Below are 19,102 nucleotides of genomic sequence, written 5' to 3' on the forward strand. Positions count from 1 at the left end.
CTTCCATTCAGTTTGAACTGAATTAGCTCATGATCACTTGAGCCAAGATTATCCCCTACAACCATTTCCTCTATGAGGTCCTCATTACTCACCAAGACCAAATCTAAAATAGCATCCCCTCTAGTCGGTTCAGCAACTACTTGCTGAAGGAATCCATCAGCTATTGCATCAGCTATCGCATCTGTGATGGTACACAGCTGTTAGGTAGGGTAAGTGCATATTGCCAGTGCAGCCCTTAGCTCAGCACCAATGTGGGGCTCCGCTATTTCTAACCATAATGTATCAATGCTGCTTTTGTGCCTATCGGGAGCACGCGCTGGGGGATTAGGTGACCCAGCAGGACGCCCTGGGCACTGGGATTATTTTTCTTTTCTCCTTGTAAATGAAAAGTAGGCAGCATTTTCTACTTCATTAAGTGTGGGAGTTTCCTCACTTACACCCATTTCTCTCCAATAGCTTCACTGGCTTTAGATTTATACCAGTGCCCATGGGATGAGAACTCGACCCAAAGTCTCTCTCCTTGGTCTGTGTCCCTGTCAGGAGGCTGAGTGAGGTGCCAGCAGCAACCAATGAGCAGGGGGCACATTTGCATGAAGGGGCCGTTCTCCAGCTCTGGGGGTTTAAGAGAGAATCGGAGGGTCCCAGACACAGACCTGTTTGCCTCAGGAAGCCGAGCTCGTCCGGATTCCCCACCATGGCCTGGGCCCCTTTGCTCCTCACGCTGCTCACTCACTGCTCAGGTGCTTTAAGGCAGTGGTTTTCGACCTGTGGTCCGCAGACCTGGGCAGCGGGGGTATGTTTCGCAGACTATGTCTAAGATTTCTAAAGGGGTCTGCACCGCCGTTCAAAATTGTTTAGGGGTCTGCAAATGAAGAAAAACTGAAAACCACTACTCTAAGGGTTTGGTTTTTTGAATGGTAGCCTGCCGATTATGTCAAGTGATGATAAAGCCAATGTTAAGTCATTTTATCCATGTGTTTTCTTCTCTTGATTAGGTTCTCTTGCCCATCTGTTAATTCACAATCACGTACACGCACTCTCTCTGTTACGGATTTGGGGGGCAATCAACCCTTCTCTGTAGAAGTGCGGGTTTTAGTGGTGTTGGACGGATAGTGCAGGTCACTATTCATGAACATGAATGTGCGCTCTATGGGATTCACACACCTTTTTATTTCCTTTCCATGAACATCTGTTTGTGATACTTTTTCTTACATGGACTCTCCCTCCAAACACTTGAGTGAATGTCTTAGCCTGGCGATTCACAGCAGAAGAGTTCACCCGTCCATCCTGGAATCTTTCTGACTTCTGTCCACTTGGTTATCAAATTTTAACCATTCGGTCAAAGAGCAAAATGTGACTTAGACAGCCAATCAGATATGATGCATGTGGCTTCCCCTGGTGGTGGTTGTTGGTTTATTTTTAATCTCTGGGGTGAAATACACCCTTATGGGGTGATACTGCTCTAGATATTGTGATGAGGGAATCTTCCATGGGGCAGCCTCTCCCCGACTTTTTCCTTTATGGCAGCTTGGCTCAGTTCTGCTACATTCTTTGGGTCATGCACATCACGTGACACCAAAATATCAGGGCTCTCACCCTACCTAAAGCATCATCAGTGTGAAGTCCAGAGCTCTGTATTTTTACGTCTCATCATTAAAATAGCTGCTGACGTTGCTTCCACCACAGGGCCGGGCCAGAGTGGCTACTACTGGGGCACAACTGAAAGTGCTTTTATAAGCCAGAGCTTGTCTCTGACGGACTGTCCCTCCTGCAGGGTCATCTCCCTGTGGTGACACAGACCAGCAGAAGAGAGAAGATTAGCATAAAGGGTGCAGCTTGGAAGCTCATCACTCAGGAGAGTTGATATAAGGCCAAGACACTGTCGTGTATGTTCAGTGTAGCTGGCTGTGTCTCTTCCAACAGTCTGAAATCTCCTCACCATGCTCTGGGCTCCTCTCATCGTCCTGCTGGGGACGTGGTGCCCAGGTGAGAACGGGGGAAGGGGAGAGGACTAAAAGACTCCTGTTCCTCATTTTGCAGAACCTGCGAGTACAGATCCAAGCAGCTGGCCTTACTGGGCACTAACACCTTTTACCGTTGTATCCCCAGCCTCCAGCGCCCAGCCTGTCCTGACTCAGCCGCCCTCCATGGCCGCATCCCCTGGACAGACAGGCAAAATCTCCTGTTCCATGGGCAGTGGGCTCACTGTGCAGAGCTATGACCAGACTGGCTGCAACAGACGCCTGGCAGCCCTCCACGACACCTGTTCTCTTACTATAGCCACATGAGCTGTGGCTCTGGGGTCCCCAATCGATTCTCAGGGTCCAAGGAGAGATCCAGCAACGTCTGGTATTTGAGTCAGGAGTTTGTTGGTCTGGGGCTGGTGGCGTCAGGCCCTTCCACCTTTTCCTTGCTGGTTCGGTGTCAAGTGAACTCCCAAACTCTGAAAGTGAATCTGAGTCCCAGCCACTGGGCTCCAGCTGGTTTAGTTTGGATACCATGAATCTGCAGTGATTTCACTCTCAACAATTAACTGGTCCAGGTTTGTTCTGAGGTTTCACCAACGTTTTGATGACCCTGCTCTGAGTTTGTAAAGCAGCCCCAGAGCAGGCGAGAGTCTCTTGTGTTTTTGTTTCAGTTCCTCCCCAGTCTGCAAGGGAACAGCTCTTCTAGGTCTCTCTCCCCTCCCATACCCCCCAGGGATCCTCACCGTCTGTGAAGAGATAACCGTCATAGCAGATATGTGAGCACTCTAAATTTAACCACTAGGGGGAGCTCTTCATCTACAATGTGTGAAAGATGTGAGAAAATCCCTTTCTACTAAAGCCGAGATACAGAAGTGGGTCTGGATTACAAGGGCTTTTCATCCGTGGTAAGAAATCTCACCCTGATAGCTTCAAGTAATCCCGCTGAAGCTTGTCCTATTACTAAAACTAAGGATCTTCAATTTCATTATAGAGCACTTTCCCACCAGGAACCTCAAGATCTTTACAGTCAACAATGATTCAAGTTTCCCAACACCCATGCGAGGTATTATGAAGGCCTTTCTGCAGGATGAATGACACTCACGACACACTCTTTCTACCTCACAAACCCCAGCTGATCAAAAAGTAAAAAATAATCCCCTGAAACAAATTAACATGAAACAAAAATTAACCAAGCAGCCAACTACGAAAAGAAAATGAATAAACTCTAAAAAATAATTAAACCCACGAACCCTGCCCCAAACATAGTTTTTATGCCAAAATGGGAGGACTGCCCTGCTGGCCACTAGGGACTTAGCTATCGCTATCCCTTTTCTGTGGAAAGAGCTCAGATGCAATGGTGATGAGCAGCAGTCTGAACCCCTAAGATAAGATCCTTGTTTTATAGATGGGGAAATCTAGGCTCAGGGGTGTTTAGACTTTGGCCAGGGTCATTCAGCAGGTCTGTGGGAGAGCTGCTAATCAAACCTTTGTCTCCTGACTGCCAGAGCACTCTTCCAACCTGCAGGCCAGGTTCCCTCTGAAATAGTCTGCTTTGGAGTTCCATCACCCCAACCTCCGCTTTCCTGTCTATGATCTGTCCCTTCGGCTGGCACCTTCTCATTCCCTTGTATCTCTACACAGATACCGTAAACACTACAGAAATACCTTCAGTGCAGTGGTCTCTTGGGAGGATACTTCGTTGATAGTTCCCTGATACGTTTTCCCACCTGGAGGGGTATGACCTTGAGCGCTGAGCAAAAATCTGCCCAGAGTGAAGCCCCACAGAGCTCCCACAGAACTAAAGCCTTTCTATTCCTCTTCTAGCCTACAGTCCAATGGCATAGATCCCCTCTCTGAGTGCAGGTCTCTCGCTATCAGACTCAGCCCTTTGCGTCCAGAACTGCCCTGTGTGTAACTATCCAACAACAGATTATGGGTTATTATCCTCCCGTACAATTAGACCAGCAGCTTCCTTCGCTAACACGGTAGAAGACTTTACAAGGTGCAGTAGATGGTTCACAGGTATATAAAAGTACCCCCCAATGCAGTGCCCGTGTGGATAGGATATTTCTAACCCTAATGTGTTAAGGATCCTTTTATGGCTATGAACAATGGGCTCTGTGTGCTTCAGTGACTCAGCAGGACGCCTTTGGCTCTGGATGATATTTATACTTCATTAAATGTTTGAATTTACGCAGACAGGCCCTGATTTGCCTCAACTTACACCATTTGTACAACAGTTTGGTTGCATGAACTTCAGCGGAGTTACCCTGGATTTACACTGGTGAAAAACAGAGAAGAATTGGGTCTAGAGACTGGCCCCTGTGTCTGCCCCTCTCATATGGGTGAATGAAGATGCTTGAGCAGCCAATGAGCAGGCAGCAGATTTGCATGAAGGGGCCGTTCTCCAGCTGTGGGGGTTTAAGAGAGAGTGGGAGGATCCCCGCCACAGACCCGTTTGCCTCAGGAAGCCGAGCTCGTCTGGATCCACCATGGCCTGGGCCCCTCTGCTCCTCGCGCTGCTCACGTACTGCTCAGGTACTACAAAGGGGAGAGCTTTCCCCCTGGCTGCCTGCAGAGCATGTTAACTGGGGATAATGTCAATGTTGCTGAGTTATTTTATCACAGTGTTTTCTCCTCCTGTCTCAGGTTCTCTGGCCCAGTACGTGGTGACTCAGCCGCCTTCAGTCTCTGTGTCTCCAGGGCAAAACGCTCAACTCACCTGTTCGGGAAGCAACATTGGGGACAACGTTGTGCACTGGTACCAACAGAAACCTGGCAGCGCCCCCCTACTCGTTATATATGATGATAGTGAGAGACCCTCTGGAATCCCCGAGCGATTCTCTGGCGCCAGCTCCGGTAACACGGCCACGTTAACCATCACTGGAGTCCAGGCGCAGGACGAGGCTGATTATTACTGTCAGGTGTACGACAGCAGCAGTGATCAGCCTCACGGTGACACAGCCAGACGGGGAAGTGAGACACAAACCTCCCCTTTCAAAGGGAACAGGTCACGTTATTTTCTTTAATGCGCGCGCCTGCCAGGGTGCATGAAAGGAGATTGTTTCCAGTCAACCCAGAACCCTTTCCTGCCAGCTGTGGAGTACAAGTCACCTCCTCGCTGACCCCGTGGAGAGCTCCCTACATGGCAGGGCTTTTATCCAGACAGTATTTAGGAAGGAGGGGCTGGGAGGAGGACGTATTTGTAAGCAGTGCACCATCACCTCTGGGCTGTTTAAACACTGACCGGAACACCTGGTGCCCCCCTGCTGCCTGGCTCTGTCTTATTGCCCCACCAATTGCCTGCCCAGATATCTCCCCGGGTGACGTCAGCTCTCCCCCGGCAAAAGGACATGGCTGGGGCCTGTTTCCCAAACATGCACTTCCAAGCACAGATCACCCCCCACTCCCGTCAGGACCAGACAGAGAAGTTATACAGTCTGTCCCATGGGAGAAACCTTCCTCCGAGAGGCAGGACAGGGTAATTGGCCCCGCTCCCAACCCAGGAGCTCTGAGCCCTGCTGGCGGGAGGACTGTCCTAGTCCTCCCACATGCTGACAGCACACAGCCCCCCTGCTATGAAGGGCGGTGTGGCTGAGACTGGGGTCTGTCTCTGTCATATTAGCGATGGTCAGTGATGAGGGCTGTGACGTGCGCAGAGCTCTAAGGAGGGGAGGTTAGAACTCCTGGAGCCGGGTCCTGTCCCCATGGCTAACGGGTGCTGAAATGTGGACCATCCTGAAAAGTGCACTGTAATGCTGGAGAGTTCTCCCGCCTGCTGCCAGGAGGGGAGCAGCCCCCGACAAGGAGCCCCCGGGGCGAGCTCCAGCCTCCAGGCGAGAGCAGAGTCAGATTTAGTCTTTGAAACCATGAACATCACAGAAGTAAACTGGGGGTAAATATTTGCTGGAAGGCTGTAATGTCCTGCTCTGATTCCCTCCTCCCCCTGCTGCGGTCTGGACACGGGGGGAGGGATCTGAGAGTTCCCCTCCGTACACCAGCCTGTCTGCAACAGCACCCTGCGGGTGAGATCAGCTCTGCTAAGAGGAACATCAGCAAACTCCTTTATCCAGCCCCAAACTGGCTTCTTCATGTAGCTTATGGGACTGCATCAAACCCACTGAAACCCTCCTGAGAGGTTGGGACTCTGAGCATTATGGGATAGAGTCTAGCTCCACCCTCCCCAAGCCAATATGGAAACAAGCAACTCTTCTGTAACCAATTTTTGACATTTCAGGTCCTGATTCAGGAAAGCATCCCTCCTCAGGACAGCAATTAGCACGTATTTACCAATCAGCAGGTACTTCAGGGCTGTCCTGAATCGGGCCTGGTGTTGATGGTTCTCAGGTTTGAGCTGGTGGGCAATGTGGCAGGTAGATTCCCATCCCACAGAACCTCCATGACCTTCCACTGTCCCCAGACAGAGGACAAGGTTCCTCATTAGTCCCAAGTCTCCCATGTGTATTATCACCCCATAAAAACCCCTAATGAAGAAGCCGAAACACCTGCAGCCCGGCTGTGTGGCCTGGAGAGCAGAGAAACCATGGCAAAGAACAGCTACTATGCACGTGCATCCCCAGCCACAGAAACCTCACCCTCCCGTGTGGTCTGAAGTGGGTAGAAAGTGACTTATCAGCATCCCCAAACTTTACAATTTTCCCTTCCCACTCTGCTAGCTTTACTTTTAACTGTTCAATGATCGACAAAGGGTATTGATTTGATTCACCTTCGGCTCACAATCTGCTAATTGTGTTGGCTCAAACTGTGAGCGAGCAATGAACCTCTAGCAAAGCTGGGAAATGTCAGGCCGCAAGGGGAGTGTTTGGGAAAGCTACAAACAGGAGAAAACAAGGGATTGGAATGGAAACTGTCACTCAGCCTGAATTCTCGCAGTTGCTACTGTGGATGAACAAAGAAAATGATCTCAGCTGAACTGGTCACAGTTGGCATGGATCTGAACTAGTGACCTTATACAGCAGGAGCTCATCACCACTGACGATGCTCTCCCCTCCCACGTGCCCATTTCCCGGTGGTGAAAGGGGCCAACCAGATAAGAGCAGATTAGCATAAAGGCAGAGCTTGCGTGCGCCTCCCCCAGGAGGATCAATATAAGGGGCAGATAGGTTCAGGTATTCTCAATAGAGCTGGCTGTTTTTCTCCCAAAGGTCAGAAATCTCCTCACCATGCTCTGGGCTCCCCTCCTCGTCCTGCTGGGGATGTGGTGCACAGGTGAGGACACGGGGAGCACGTTAAACACACAGCCATGTTACTGCTGAAACCAGTGCACACACTGTGTGACTAGTAGCTGGGAATGGACAGGGAGGGGTTGACAAGTTTCTTTTTTTCCAGGTTCCAGCTCGCAGCCTGTGCTGACTCAGCCGCCCTCAGTGTCAGTGTCCCCAGGAAACACCGTGAAACTCTCCTGCACCATGAGCAGTGGGACCAGCATCAGTGGCTACAGTGTGTATTGGTACCAGCAGAAACCTGGGAATTCGCCACGATACCTGCTGAGATACAAGTCAGATTCCGACAAGCACCAGGGCTCTGGGGTCCCTGCTCGTTTCTCCGGTTCCAAAGATACGTCCAGTAACGCCGGCTATCTGATCATCTCCAGGGCCCTGGCAGAGGATGAGGCTGATTATTATTGTGCTGTGTGGCACAGCAGTGCTTGTCACAGTGACACAGACAGATGGGGAAGTGAGACAAAAACCTGCCCTCTCATCCCCCACAATGGGCTCTGTGGAGCCCTAGACAGAAGTCACACAGTGCAGGGTTTGGTGTGTAGTGTAACACTTCACCTAAATAACTGCTCCTCCCAAGAAAATCCACTTCCTCAGAACTGCCCCCTCCTCATTACACTTCTGCATGAGGAGCATGAGGAGCTGTCAGCTTACGCTAGATAAGAGTTAACAGCACGGGGAGGAAAATCTGGGCCAGGGAGTCTGAGCCAAGGGCCCGGAATGGGGGGTGCTAGTTGGGGTAAGGGCAAGTGACAGAGTAGCTCTAACCATGAGGGGGAAATCTTCATCTATAAGACACCAAACAGGAGACAGGAACTTTCAGACTACAACTGCTGGGGTGGGGCAGAGACTCTGGTGGATTTAAAGTCACAACAACAGTTCCCCCCGTTTTCCTTCTTTCTCAGTGGGCAGCGAGGGCTAGTTGGAGCGGGCTGGGAACTGGAGGGGAGCAGGTGCAGTCAGACATCACCAAACAAGGAGCCCGTATGAAACACACACACCAATTTCATTCACTGAGCTCTCAGGAGGGTGTCTCAAGGGGATGCCTTCTTGGTAATTCTCTGATGACATTTGCTCCCTGCTGATACAGGCCAAGCAGGTGCCTGTAAAAGAAACAGCTCTGAGGAGAAACCAGCCCTAAGTAAATGCAAACAAACTATCCCCTGAACTACCCCCCCTCCCCTCCGTGGCTCCAGCTCTGCCCTAGGATCTGACGGTGCGAGCCCCTCTCAATGTGCAGGACGATCTCTTGCAGACTGAGCCCTTTGCTTTCCCAGCTCCCATTCTGCCTGTATATACATTGTCAGCAACCATGGGTGGTTCCCGTCTACAGCTTCAGAGCTTAACACTAGGAGCATCCTACTGGAAACATGATAGGGAGCTTTGAAACTGCAGTGGAGGGTCCTCAGGAATATAACCTTTCCCTAGGGCAATGCCAGTGTTAATCTGATATTTTTAAACATAATGCATTATGGGAGGATTGGAGAATGGGGACAGGAGAGAGACTGGGAGGGAAGATCTCTGAGCTCAGTTCTAAGCGTTTGAAGCCAGGAGCCACAAACCACTGAGATGCAGGAGCGAGATCCTGTGCAAGATGGGAGCGAGCTCAGGAGCCAGGTCTGGCGTGCAGAAGTGTGTCAGCAAGTTGTCAGTGTAGCGGTGACACCGATCGCATGTGGGCGCAGCAGGTCACCCCAGGGCGAAGTGCGGAGGGAGAAAAGAGGGGGTCCGAGGAGAGAGCTCACCTATCAAATCGCAAACATTTTAAGCCACTCTCTTGTTCTGGGGCAGCAGACTCATGATGTTTGAGCACTCGGGCTGGCAGTAGTGCCTCATGGCAGTGGCCCAAGGAGGCTACCGGAGGGCTAGCAATCTGGGTGCTCATGAAAGGAACTGAGAGACTCTCCTCCCCCACGGAGCAGTCTGCCATGACCCTGAGTTTGACACGGCTCTGTTGTAAGGAACCCTTGCAAACCCCAGGAGTGCAGTCAGTGCGGGACTAGAACTGAAATAACGACCTTTTACAGCTGGAGCTCATCATCCCCGGGCTTGTACCCATCTCTCTGCTCAGAGGAGCGAATGATATAAGGGAAAATTAGCATAAAGGGTGGAGCTTGGATGCTGCGCACTCAGGAGGATCAATATAAGGGGCAGGTTCTGTGGGGCACTCTCAGTGGATCTGACTTTTTATCCACAAAGGGCCTGAAATCTCCTCACCATGCTCTGGGCTCCCCTCATCATCCTGCTGGGGACGGGGTGCACAGGTGAGAACAGGGGGAGCGGGGTCAAGACACATGGAAGTTGCTGCTGGAGTCAATACACGAACTGTGTCACAGCGGCCGGGGACGGACACCGTGGGGTTCACCGGCTTCTCCATTATTTTTCCAGGTTCCAGCTCGCAGCCTGTGGTGACTCAGCCGCCCTCAGTGTCAGTGTCCCCAGGAAACACCGTGAAACTCTCCTGCACCATGAGCAGTGGGACCAGCATCAGTGGCTATGCTGTGTACTGGTACCAGCAGAAACCTGGGAATTCGCCACGATCCCTGCTGTATTACTATACGGATTCCGACAAGCACCAGGGCTCTGGGGTCCCTGCTCGCTTCTCTGGTTCCAAAGACACGGCCAGTAACGCCGGCTATCTGACCGTCTCCGGGGTCCTGGCAGAGGATGAGGCTGAGTATTACTGTCAGGTCTGGCATAGAAATGCTTGTCACAGAGACACAGACAGATGGGGAAGTGAGACAAAAACTTCCCCTCCCCCAAGCCTGGGCCCTGCACAAATTCACTAACTGTAGAGTTTTCTCTCCAGCCTGACATAGAATATCGCTGTTCATCACAAGGAAATTCATGTGTCACATCTATTTTCTGCTCCCTGCTCATTCTCCTCCTGCAGGATGTGGGGCTCCAGACTTAGTCTACCTAAGGGTCAGTGCGGTGAAGGAGAGATGGCAGCTCACGTTACAGCCTTAAGAGACATCACTACTCAGGTGCTCCTCAGATCTTGCCTCCTGCAAAGAGCATGTAGCTATCACCTGAGACCTCTGATGTAGGAAAGCCAGGTGGGGGGGAGCAGGAGGGGAGGAATGGATATTAGAATGGGGAGAGGCAAGAAGCAAGAAAGCAAAGAAAACAAAGATCTCTGGTGGCTCAGGGAGCCTATTGCACCTCCCGTGGAAAGAGGGAGGAGGATTCCGAGGTCAGTGTTCTGCACAGAAAGGGATACAGGCTGCCCCTCCCGGCTGCTGGTTGTGTTATTGCTCTGAGCTCTCCCCTCTTCTGAATGAAGGAGTCCCTCACTTGGCAGCACGTTCTGGGGAACATCCCCAAACCTCAGCCTCCCAAACTGGATAAACCTCCTCTCCGTGCAGGCTCCTCGTTGCCCTGCAGAGATAGTGTCACAGGGCAGAGCTTCTCCAGTGTGTGAGGCCTGTCGAATCAGTCCCATTGCAGCACCCAGAATCCTTCTGGTTTTCCTTTCTTTTGACCCCAGGAATGTCTGTTTTTCCCTGTCCCAGCTTGGCGCAACACCCTATTCAATAGAGCTAGAGAAATAGCATCACTCACCTTCTGCACAACAGCCGGGTAGGTTTGTGGTCACCCAAAGCATCCCCCAGGTGCTCTGACAGCCCAGGGACGCTGCTCTGTAGTCCGGTCACTGCCCCCACGGTTGATCCCATGGTTGCACAGAGAAGCAGATCAGCTGCTGCCCTCCCATTTTGAGGCCACAACTTGGACTAGTTACTGGAGGGGCCTGCAACACAAGGATAGCTTGGGAAGGTGCGTTTCAAAGGAAGGGGATAGATGTTTATTCATGGAGGCAAATTACATCCCGGTTTTATTGCACTGCACCTGGTAACTGCACATCAGAGAGGACTCCTCTGACTCTCTCACACGTTTCACACCCATCAAAAGCAGCCAGTGATTTCACGAGCGAAACCTCTCAAGAAAGAGTCTTGGTGTTAGAAAGGAATCATGATGATTTCAGCCCAGGTAGCGGTCACAACCTGGTGACTTTAGCCACTAGGGGGCGCTCTTTATCTCTAGTAGTGTAGTGGGGTGTGAGACAACGCCGGCTGTGCAGCAGTGTGGATCGAGGACGCAATGTGACCCTCCGAGTGCGCACATAGGTGAGGCTGCAGGCTGCTGGGTCCTGAAGCTCGGGGTTCAGCAGTGTGGATCTGTGCTAAGACATTCCAGCAATGGATGTGAAGACAGTAACGCCGAAAACGTTCTCTTTAGAGTTCCGGATCCTTAACCCCATAATAGTCACCGATTCCCCTCCACAGAAATACATTTAGTAGACTACAGTGACTGCACAGACAACGCCCCTCAGTTCTGCCATTTCTCTGGCTTTTCCTCGCAGGTTGTGATCAAAATAACCATCTCCTAATTAGTCGTGATTGCAGTTTACACAGAGAGACCCTCCCCTGTCTCAGGGCTCTGCTGGGTGAGGGAGCATGGGAGGGAGGTGCCAGCAGCAGCCAGTGAGCAGGGGGCAGATTTGCATGAAGGGGCCGTTCTCCAGCGCTGGGGGTTTAAGAGAGAATCGCAGGGTCCCAGCCACAGACCCGTTTGCCTCAGGAAGCCGAGCTCGTCTGGATTCCCACCATGACCTGGGCCCCTCTGCTCCTTGCGCTGCTCATGAACTGGCTGGGTCACCGTGAGCTGCTGTCTCTGTCCGTGTCCCACCGCTGACAGTAATAATCAGCCTCGTCCTGCACCTGGACTCCAGTGATGGTTATAACCTCAATAGGTTGTAGATCCCTGATGGTGCATTGGAGAGGTTTTAGTTGGGGGCTGAAGGTGACGGCCAGTGGCGTTCTGTTATTTTCTTTGTTGGGCCTGTCCTGTAGTAGGTGACTTCTGGGTACTCTTCTGGGTCTGTCCATCTGTTACTTCACTTCTTCAGGTGGATACTGTAGTTGTAAGAATGCTTGACCGAGTATCGCTGCTGTTCTCATTTTGGCCTTTAGATGGCGATGTCTCCCCATCACACTGTGCGTAGCTGGTGCTGAAGAGGAAATTTCACAGACCGGGATGGAACTGGATGTCCACTGGGTGATTCTGTCACCTGGCACTTTTGGTGTGACTGGAAGCAGGAGGACGTGCAGGGGGGGAAGGTTTGTCCTGCACACGTGGCAGGTTGCACCAGGAAGGCCATTCGCTTGCTCCAGGCCCCTGCTCGTCATGCACAGAGAGCAAAGGCGCGTGAATATCCTACTGTGCCCAGCAGAGCAGCTTGTGTCAGACTCTTAGTGAGATCTCTGGCCATTGTCTCCTTCAGGGACCTGATGGGACCGGCGTATTTAGCCAGCCCAGAGAATCCAGGGTGAAATCCCTTAATGAAAAATTATTCTAATCCAACCTCAGTGCATAGAGAATTCAGATCGCCCCCTCTCCAGTTTCAATGGATGACATATTTCTCAGGTCCACCTACTTGAAAGGTATTTCCCAGATTTGTTCTTTCACTATCGCCTGTCCCGCACTCTGACCCCTGTGTCTGGCTGGGTTGTGTCTGCTCTCTGGGATCAGGGCATTTCCTGGGACGGAGCTTTGACTCCAGAATTTGGTCCTGCCAGGAATACGTCTGAGCCTGGCCACTTGGGCCCTGATCCTGCTGGGGGCTGAGCAGCTCCTGGAAGGTGCACAGCATTCCCAGCTCCCACTGCAGTTACTGGGAGTGGAGAGTGCTCTGCACCTGGTAGAACTAAGGAGGGGAATGAGTTAGTTCTGGGGTGTTTCCAGGGCACGTCCATGCGTGAGGGGCTGTGTGGGGGAAGCCGGCCTGGCTGCACTGCAGTGGTGGTGACCGAGACCCCTCCCCATGGGCATGTGATAGAAAATATCTGTGTGCCCAGCGATGCAAAGCTCGTCCATTGTTCTCCACAGGTCAGACGTGCTGCGCTAACGTCATGCTAACGACTCCTCCCAGCAGCCAGTAACGGCCCTTCACAGAGTAAAGCCAAATTCAGAGCTGAGCACCCCCAGCTGTGCCCACATGGAACTGACATCCCCTTCCACCCGCCCGCTGGATTTGTCCCAGTGAGTCTGACTCAGCGGGAATGATCCAAGTTTGTTTCTCTCTCACTGTGAGAGGCAAGGGGGACGGGGAATAGCTAGAAAAGCCAGGGACAAGAGGCCACACGGAGGTGTTGTAGCATCAGCCTCCATTCAGTGTGGGTGACGCTTCCCCGTCTGTCCAGAATATAGTGCAGATACCAAGAACAGGACTTAGGACCTGATTTGAAAAGTTATTTAGCCGCCTAAAGATGTAAGTAGGCACCTTTGAAAATCTGCCCCTTAGTCCTTTGGCTCAAGATACAGAGGCTCCTGCTTTAGCTTCACAGTGCTCCTGTTCAATCCCTGGTGATAATCTAGCTGACAGTCATGACAGGGTGTTTGGCACCAAGTGATATTTATGTTTGGTTCCATGCAGATAGTCTGTCGGCAGCAGCTGCAACTCAGAAATTATTTGCTCAGAGAGACAAAGTAGTGACCAGATTTACTCTGCTACATGCGCAGCTTGTCAAACTGTGATTCCCCACCACGAAAAATAAACATTTCTCCCAGGTCTAGCTCCCTGCACAGGCAGTTAGAGAGAACTTGTCAGTCTGTCAGAATTTGGCACCATCTGGTTGTGTTAAATATTATTCCAGGAGTACGTTAAAGTAAGGACCCCTTCTAATAAATAATACTAGCAAAACTGGTTTCAATTTGAACTTGATATAATAATTGAAAATGTACAATTTTATGGGGAATTACTTTTTTTAATAAAAAAATCTTATTTCAAATAAAGCCTAAATTTGATGTGCGAGTGTCTCTGTACCTGTTTCAAGTCAGGAGTTAGAGTTTCAAAAGCCCTGCAGCCAATGAAGCAGAAGCGGATTTGCATGAAGGGGCTGTTCTGTAGCTCTGGGGGTTTAAGAGAGAATCAGAGGGTCCAAGCCAGAGACCCATTTGCCTCAGGAAACCGAACTCGTCTGGATTCCCACCATGGCCTGGGCCCCTCTGCTCATCGCACTGCTCATGTGAGGGGATTGTTTGCTTCAGTGACAAAAATATGAGGGACACTTGCAGGGGAGGAGGTTTGTCTGTGAGGATCCGGAGTCCTTGTGCTGAGTGTGTTTGTATTGTTGATTTCAGGGGTCAGTTCGCAGCCCGTGGTGACTCAGGAGCCCTCGATGTCGGTGGCCCCAGGAGGGGCTGTCACTCTGTCCTGCAGCCTGAGCACTGGAGCCGTCACCACCAGCAGCAATCCAGCCTGGTACCAGCAGAAACCAGGCTCTGCTCCTCGGCAGCTTAAATACAGCACCAATAGCCGACCCTCCAGAAGTTCATGGGTGCCTCCATGGCCCCTGCTCCCCCTGGCCCCTGCCTAGGGTGATCAGACGTCCCGATTTTTAGTTCTTTGTCCTGCGTCCCGACCGATGCACGTTCAGGATGCCATTTGTCCTGATATTGCAGCTTTGGCTGCTCCAGACGCTTTTTCTTTTTTTGCTTCCCCCATGTGTCCCGATATTTTGTCTATTTCTTCTGGTCACCCTATCCCTGCTGTCCAGCAAGCCACTGACCCGTGGCCATATGTAGTTCCCAGCGGGCCAGTCTCAGTGCTCAGGTACCGCAGTAATGTGTGCGGCATAAGAACCTCAATAGAAAAGTTCATCTCTTGGCTGTAGAGTCAGTGTCCTGCTGTGGGAAAGGCCGGGCTGTCCTAGCCAAAGCAGGAGTGTTGGTGGCTGTGTCCCAAAGTTCCCCCTCCTGTCCATGGAGAGACAGGAGTGTGCCCAGCCATGGAGCTAGACATAGAAATAGAAGGTCAGATGAACAAGCGGAGGGTCAGCCTACTAAGAGACCTCCCCTGGCCTGTATTTGTAGGCAGAGACTGGCCTAATGTGATGACCCAGTCCTGTTCCAAGATGGGTACTGCTTGGACGAGCTGCCCATGGGACGACCCTCACTTGGATATGGGCTATTGGGCCGGGGCCCAGAGGAAAAGCCGAGGTGCGTGGACTGGACAACCTGGAGCAGAGGGTTGAGAGAGTTGGGCAAGAGATGCCAAGTTGACTGCAGACCCTGGAGACACAGTTACAGGAGGGAAACCGAGCGCTGTGGGAGGTGACAGCCTTATGAGAGACAATAATAGAGGAGGCTGTAAAACCAAAGCGAGAACTGATTCAGACAAGACCAGACCTGGTATGAAAAGGACTGTTGGCAGCAACTCGAGTGGGAACTACCTGCACTGTTCAACTCTCCTGCACCCTCAGCAGTGGGTATCCGATGACACATGCCACCTGGCTCCAGAAGAAAATCGGAAATGCTCCAAAATATCTTCTGTGGTACAAATCCAATGCTGCCAAGCACCAGGGCACTGGGGACCCCAGTCGCTTCTCCGGTTCCACAGATGCAGCTAATACAACCATCAAACTAACCGTCACCAATGTCCAACCAGACGATGAGGCTGATTATTTCTGTGGCATTAGGGAGAGTGGGGTGCTGCACAGGGATGCAGCCAGACGGAGAACTTAGACAAAAGCCTTGTATTGCAGCAGTCTGTGTTGCGTATGACTCCAGTCTGTGTGTGTCTGGGTGCGACGCTCCTCCGCACAGCTGTGTTGGGGTTTAACTAGGCACATTCCAGTCATCAGTGAGGGGCACTACGAAGGATTATCAGGGTCTGGCCATTTAAGGCCAAATCTTGGGCCCAGTGACCCAATGGGCATTTGTCATTTATTGTCCATGGGATGAGGATGAGTCCCTTTATGGAACCTCACTGTGCTACCTAGATTGAGGTAATAACCCCAAAGAAAACACTCCAGTGTCCCGTTCCCAAGTACATGCTGTGAGAGGAGCGAGTCCGGTCCCTTAATTACCAGCTCACGCTTCAGTGCCAACCCAGCGAGATTCAGAGCCTGAACAGCCCCTGGCCCTGATAAGAACAGCCCCAGGACCTAAGGCCGAGCCTGCAAACTGATCACGCTGCACAAAACACAGAAGCCACATTGAGAGCAACTGAGTCGTAAAGATCCCCCAGCACTTTCAGTCCTCAGTCCTGCTGTCCACGTATCTGACAAGTCATCGGGTCTTCCCAAGTCCGGGCTCCTCTGCATGTGAAATAGGAGCACAGAAGGGGAATTGAAGGGACGTATTACCACAGAGCCTCATTCATAAGACAAACTGAGCTGTCTGTAGCTGGGAACGACAGTGAATCGCTCCTTAAACTCCAGAGATGGAAAGAAAATACAAATGAGATTTGGGAGGTACTTGGATTTTCCCCTCTACTCTTCTGCAGCTCAGTGACGGGGATCAGTTACGACTGGGGCACCAGAGGGCGACGTGTCCCGCCATGTGCAGTGTGAACTGTCTACACGGGAATTAAGTAACTGATACATGTTTATTTTCACCTGTGTGTGCACCAGACTGTGGTGTTCAAACAGCTGTTTCCTTTCCAATCCCTGATGCAGATAGATTGGGCGGGGTAGGGGTGAGATAGAACATTGAAAGAACCCAGATGCACTGAGTTAGGTTGTAGATTTATAAATAACCAGTCTGGTGTAGCTGCTGGACACTGAATTATAAAGATTTTTTTAACACGTACATTTAACGTCAGTTTGTGCAACCAAACATTGCCCAGGAATGTTCTGCAGAGGTGGCTGCACTGCAGGGGTGGGTGACGTAATCCTTGCCCAGGTATATCTCTTATAAGACGTCTCTCTGTGTAGCAATGCTGAGCTCTTCTGTCTTGCTCTAGGGAGACTAAGAAGTGAACAGATTGTTTCTGGTATATGATCAGCTGCTACAAAAGGACCGTGCCAAGATCTCACAGTCAGTTCAAGAGAACCTGTACCACTCGCTGAGACAGGCCCATCTGGTCACTCTAATAACACCACCACTGTTGTAAGTGAAATGGCCGTGAAAAGGGAACTCCCCTGTCACCCAGAGCGAACCCCGGGGAGTCTGATGGCTGAGGAGCAGGTCCTGCTGGTCACTCCCTGTGGGTAAATAGCGTGTGCTTGTCGCCCCCTGCTGGGGTGGCTGGAGCACTGTGAGACACCAACCTTTTTCCTGGGACAGTAGATGGGAGCCAGGTGGACCACGACACAGAGACAGGCGCCGAGCGTCAGCTACTAGGTCTTGTAGATTCTAGCACCTGGTGGGTCCCAAGAACCGCTCTGAAATCCACCTCCAGTGTCACACTCCTCCCAGCCCCTGTGCGTCACACTTCACAAACCACCCGCCCGTCCGCCATGGAACCTCCCTCCCTTCCGCTGGACCCCGCGGCTGCTCAGCAGACTCATCCCCCTGGGTTTTGTTCTCCCAGCTGGCAGCCTGCAGCACTGAATTCAGAACAAACCCCAACTGTCCCGGGACCTTCCACCCCTAACTGTTAACAAATTAAGGTTCTCTCTCTTCCCTAGCCGAGGGAGGCTACAGTCAATGTCCTACCACTGCTGAGGTGCTGGGGAAACAAGGAATCCATACCCGTGGCAACTTATAGAAAAAATGCCAGGCAGGCTTGATAGAGATGTGATACAAACCTGAGCAAATCAGCAACTGGACTCATTCCTTTTGAGATTGTCCCTGTCGGTTATTGTGTTTGGGGTCTGTTAGCCTACATCATATTAGGTAGAGTCCAGGAGGTGAGTTGGAGGGACACAATAACACGCAGCCCCAATCACAAATGGCAAACTGGGCTGTATGTAGCTGGGACCTGGAATGAATCTCTCCTTAAACTCCAGAGATTGAAGAGAAATCAATGGGATGTGAGAAGCAACTGGTTTTCCCCAGTCAATGTCGTGCAGGTATAACTCTGGGCACCAGAGCCTGGAGAGAACAAAATGTGATGTGAGATGTACCTGGATTTTCCCCAACTATTGCTCTGCAGAGGGGTGACATGATTCAGTTATGATTGGGCACCGGGAGGCACTATCTCCCTGCACTTGTATCATGAACTGTTTATACCAGAATAAAGTAACTGTTCAATACACATTTGTTCCTTAAGAGCCTGGTGCACAGACCGTGGCATTTTAACAGCTGCGTCTTTTCAGACCCCTCATTCAGACCTGATGGTGGGGGAGGAGGAGAGACAGGAGGTCCGAGGCACCCAAATCTTCTGATTTACTTTGTAGATTCATGAACCACTTCTCAAGGGAATTGCTGGGTATTTCTTTCCAAAGTGTGTTTTTCATTCCATGTAATTTAACAGACATTCCATTTAATGCTGAACACCTCTGCAAAATGTTGCCCAGGAATGTCCTTCAGAGGTGGCTGCATCACTGTGATTGTTACTTGTCTGTATTACTGTAGCCCCTGGGAGGACAGGTCATGGCCGAGGTCTCCGTTGTGCTGGTCTCTGTACAAACACAGAACACAAAGACAGTCCCTGCTAAGAAGCGAACAATCTCAGTATGAGACAAGGAACAACAGGGGGCAACAGACCAGGCTGTGGGTGGCAGAAGGCAGCAATGAGACAATCCTGGCAGCGGGATGGGAAGGGACCCAGCACTCCCACGGCCTCACTGCTGGCAATTTGTTTGCAGGCAACATGGCAAAAAAGAGCTGGAAGGAGGGTGAAAGGAGGGGAATGAGTTAGTTCTGGGGGTGTTTCCAGGGGGCGCGTCCACGCGTGAGGGGCCGTGTGGGGGTAGCTGGCCCGGCTGCACGGCAGTGGTGGTGGCAGTGACCCCTCCCCATGTGGATGTGATAGAAAATATCTGTGTGCCCAGCGATGCAAAGCTCGTCCCTTGTTCTCCAGACGTCAGACGTGCTGCGCTAACGTGACGCTAACGGCTCCTCCCAGCAACCCCGTAACGGCCGTTCACAGAGTAAAGGCCAAATTCAGAGCGGAGCACCCCCAGCCGTACCCACATGGAACTGACATCCCCTTCCACCCGCCCG

At 51.5% G+C, this 19,102-nt stretch overlaps 2 gene segments (V, D, J or C); both read left to right on the forward strand.

Moving 5' to 3' along the window:
• The first annotated feature begins 7,081 nt into the window (after positions 1 to 7,081).
• The window catches only part of LOC144275415 (immunoglobulin lambda variable 5-39-like), a 284,664-nt gene continuing 272,643 nt past the window's right edge, over positions 7,082 to 19,102 (forward strand). Inside the window, 2 exon segments of the V gene segment in view lie at positions 7,082 to 7,196; positions 7,317 to 7,636. Of these exon segments, the coding sequence occupies positions 7,151 to 7,196; positions 7,317 to 7,636 (366 nt within the window).
• Positions 9,426 to 9,996, forward strand: LOC144275787 (immunoglobulin lambda variable 5-37-like). The segment is given in 2 exon segments: positions 9,426 to 9,471; positions 9,596 to 9,996. Coding segments are annotated over 2 exon segments (447 nt in total).

Source organism: Eretmochelys imbricata, chromosome 15 (assembly GCF_965152235.1).
Source record: "Eretmochelys imbricata isolate rEreImb1 chromosome 15, rEreImb1.hap1, whole genome shotgun sequence".
Classification (NCBI taxonomy): Eukaryota; Metazoa; Chordata; order Testudines; family Cheloniidae; genus Eretmochelys; species Eretmochelys imbricata.